At 38.7% G+C, this 2,186-nt stretch overlaps 1 protein-coding gene across 1 annotated transcript in view; it reads right to left on the reverse strand.

The window, feature by feature from the left end:
- Nucleotides 1-2,186, reverse strand: part of LOC102847099 (cytochrome P450 2J2-like) — a 42,633-nt gene that overhangs the window by 11,725 nt on the left and 28,722 nt on the right. The window contains exon 6 of the mRNA XM_006879830.1: nt 875-893. Within this exon, the coding sequence (XP_006879892.1) occupies nt 875-893 (19 nt within the window). The remainder of the gene's footprint in view (nt 1-874; nt 894-2,186) is intronic.

A 2,186-nucleotide genomic window follows, 5' to 3' on the forward strand; every position in this document is an offset into this window, starting at 1 on the left:
AGGATTAGAAGATATATAGCATAGGGAAAGTCTGCTGTCAGGGACTTCTCCTGGGTCCTGAAGAGCAAAGGTGTCGTTTTGAAGACCAAGAAGTGCCCGATTCAAGCTATGGTCTTACTAATCACCAGCTATGGACGTGAGAGTTGAATAAGGAATAAGGGTGACAGAAGAAGAATTGATAGCTTTGAGTTGTGAGGTTGTAGAAGAGTACTCTGTAGCCCATGGCCTCCCAAATGAACAAACAGCTATGTCTTAGGAAAAGCCCAAACAGAGGCCAGGATGGTGAAGATTCACCTCACATACTCTGGACATGGTGTTAGAAGCTATTCTTTAAAAAGGGACATCAAGCTTGGAAAAGTGGAGGGTCAATAAAAGAGAGGAAGACCATAAATAAGATGGATTGATACAGTAATTGTGGCAATGGGCACCAGTGTGTTGGTGGTGACGAGAATGGTACAAGATTGAACAGGGATCAGATCTGTGGTTCATGGTTCATACAGTCTCTATGAATCATACTTGACTCGGTGGCATGTAACAACAACATAAACTGGTAATCACAAAGCACGTCATACTGGAGAAATAATTTAGAAAGAAAAAATTTATTACCATTGAGTAAGAACTGATTCATAACTGACCTTTTATTTATCAGGTTTCCAAAACTATAAATTATATGAGAAGAGATGGTTCATATTTCTCCTTTGGAGTGTCTGCTGGATTTGAACCACCAAAAAAGCTTGACCTGCATTATCAGTGCAACTCCCTCCTTACTGACAGACACCACTACCACAGCTCCTTGTAAAAAGAAAAGCCTAGGGAAAAATTATTCTCCTTGTTTTTATTGAGAGGTAGAGGGTTCTGACAATAGTATCGCTACCATCATTTTGTTCCAAGTGCTAGAAGTAGATGAAAAGAAAAAGAATTTTCTTAAACTCCTAATTTGAGATGAAAGCAATAGCCAATGAATGGACACTGGGCTATGAAAAATACAAACGAGTTTCAATGTAAGCTATATTTTTACTACCTGTATGGCATAGGGCAAACTACTTATAATCCTTCTGTGCTTTAGTTCCAAGTTCTATAAAGTAGAAATAACTTCTTAAGGCTGCATGAAAAATGACTGAGATGTAAATGATACCCAGTAAGTGATCAACAAGTATTTTACAGTTAATTAATACATGTAAAAACTCCATTTTCTTTTTATGTAGTAAATATCTCATTTCCCTGTGCCTTCAACTTTCCTTTCCAGTCTAGAACCCCTTTGTAAGGACACACTGTCATCATCCTCTGGAATGTGTTAGTTCCAAACCTGAGCACCTAATAGCAAGTGCTATTCTCTTCTCTTCCCTCTTTGAAGAGGAAACAATACTTCTGCCAATGCTGTGAAAAAAAAAACGTGAAATTAGAGAAGAGATGGAAAGAAATCTTCCAATTACCATCTCCAGGATTAGGATACATCATCTGAAGATTCAAAATTCAAGACTCTGATTTAGAGATTTATTTCAAGCGGAGGAGTCACAGGATCAAATGTAATACATCAAATTGTGTTTCTTCATGTTCTTTAGATAATGCTGTGAAGTACATGATGTTTCTAGGTGCCCAACAACACCTACAGTTGACTAAGACCCATAGCGACCCAGCAGAAGAGAACACTGTCCTATCCTACACTATCTTCGCGATGTCTATGATGTTCAAGCCCATTCCTGCAGTCACTTCAACACCTGTTTTAGGGTCTTCCTCCCTTTCAGTGACCCTCTACCATTCTTAGAATGTCTTTTTCCAAGTAATGATCCCTCCTGACTATATGCCCAAAGTACGTAAGATCAAATTTTACCATTTTTGCCTTTAAGGAATACCCTGGTTGCACTTTCTCCAAGATTTGTTTTGTTCTTTTTGGCTGTCAGTAGTATATTCAATACTCTTCTCCAAAGCTATACTTCTAACACATTAATTCTTCCTCAGCCTTCCTTATTCATTGCCCAAATTTCATGTACACAAGGATGTTGTTATGTGCTGTCAAGTCACTTGCAACTCATAGCCACCTTATGTACAACAACCCTGAAACATGCTCTATCCTGTGCCAACCTTATTGTCTCTGAAAAACTTGCTTTCATTACCTTAGTCACTGAATCAATCCATCTCGTCGATGGTCTTCCTCTGTTTCCCTGTCCCCCCACCCTTCCAAGAAT

The sequence above is a fragment of the Elephantulus edwardii genome, unplaced genomic scaffold, assembly GCF_000299155.1.
Source record: "Elephantulus edwardii isolate Elephantulus edwardi_28Jun2011 unplaced genomic scaffold, EleEdw1.0 scaffold00005, whole genome shotgun sequence".
Taxonomy (NCBI): Eukaryota; Metazoa; Chordata; class Mammalia; order Macroscelidea; family Macroscelididae; genus Elephantulus; species Elephantulus edwardii.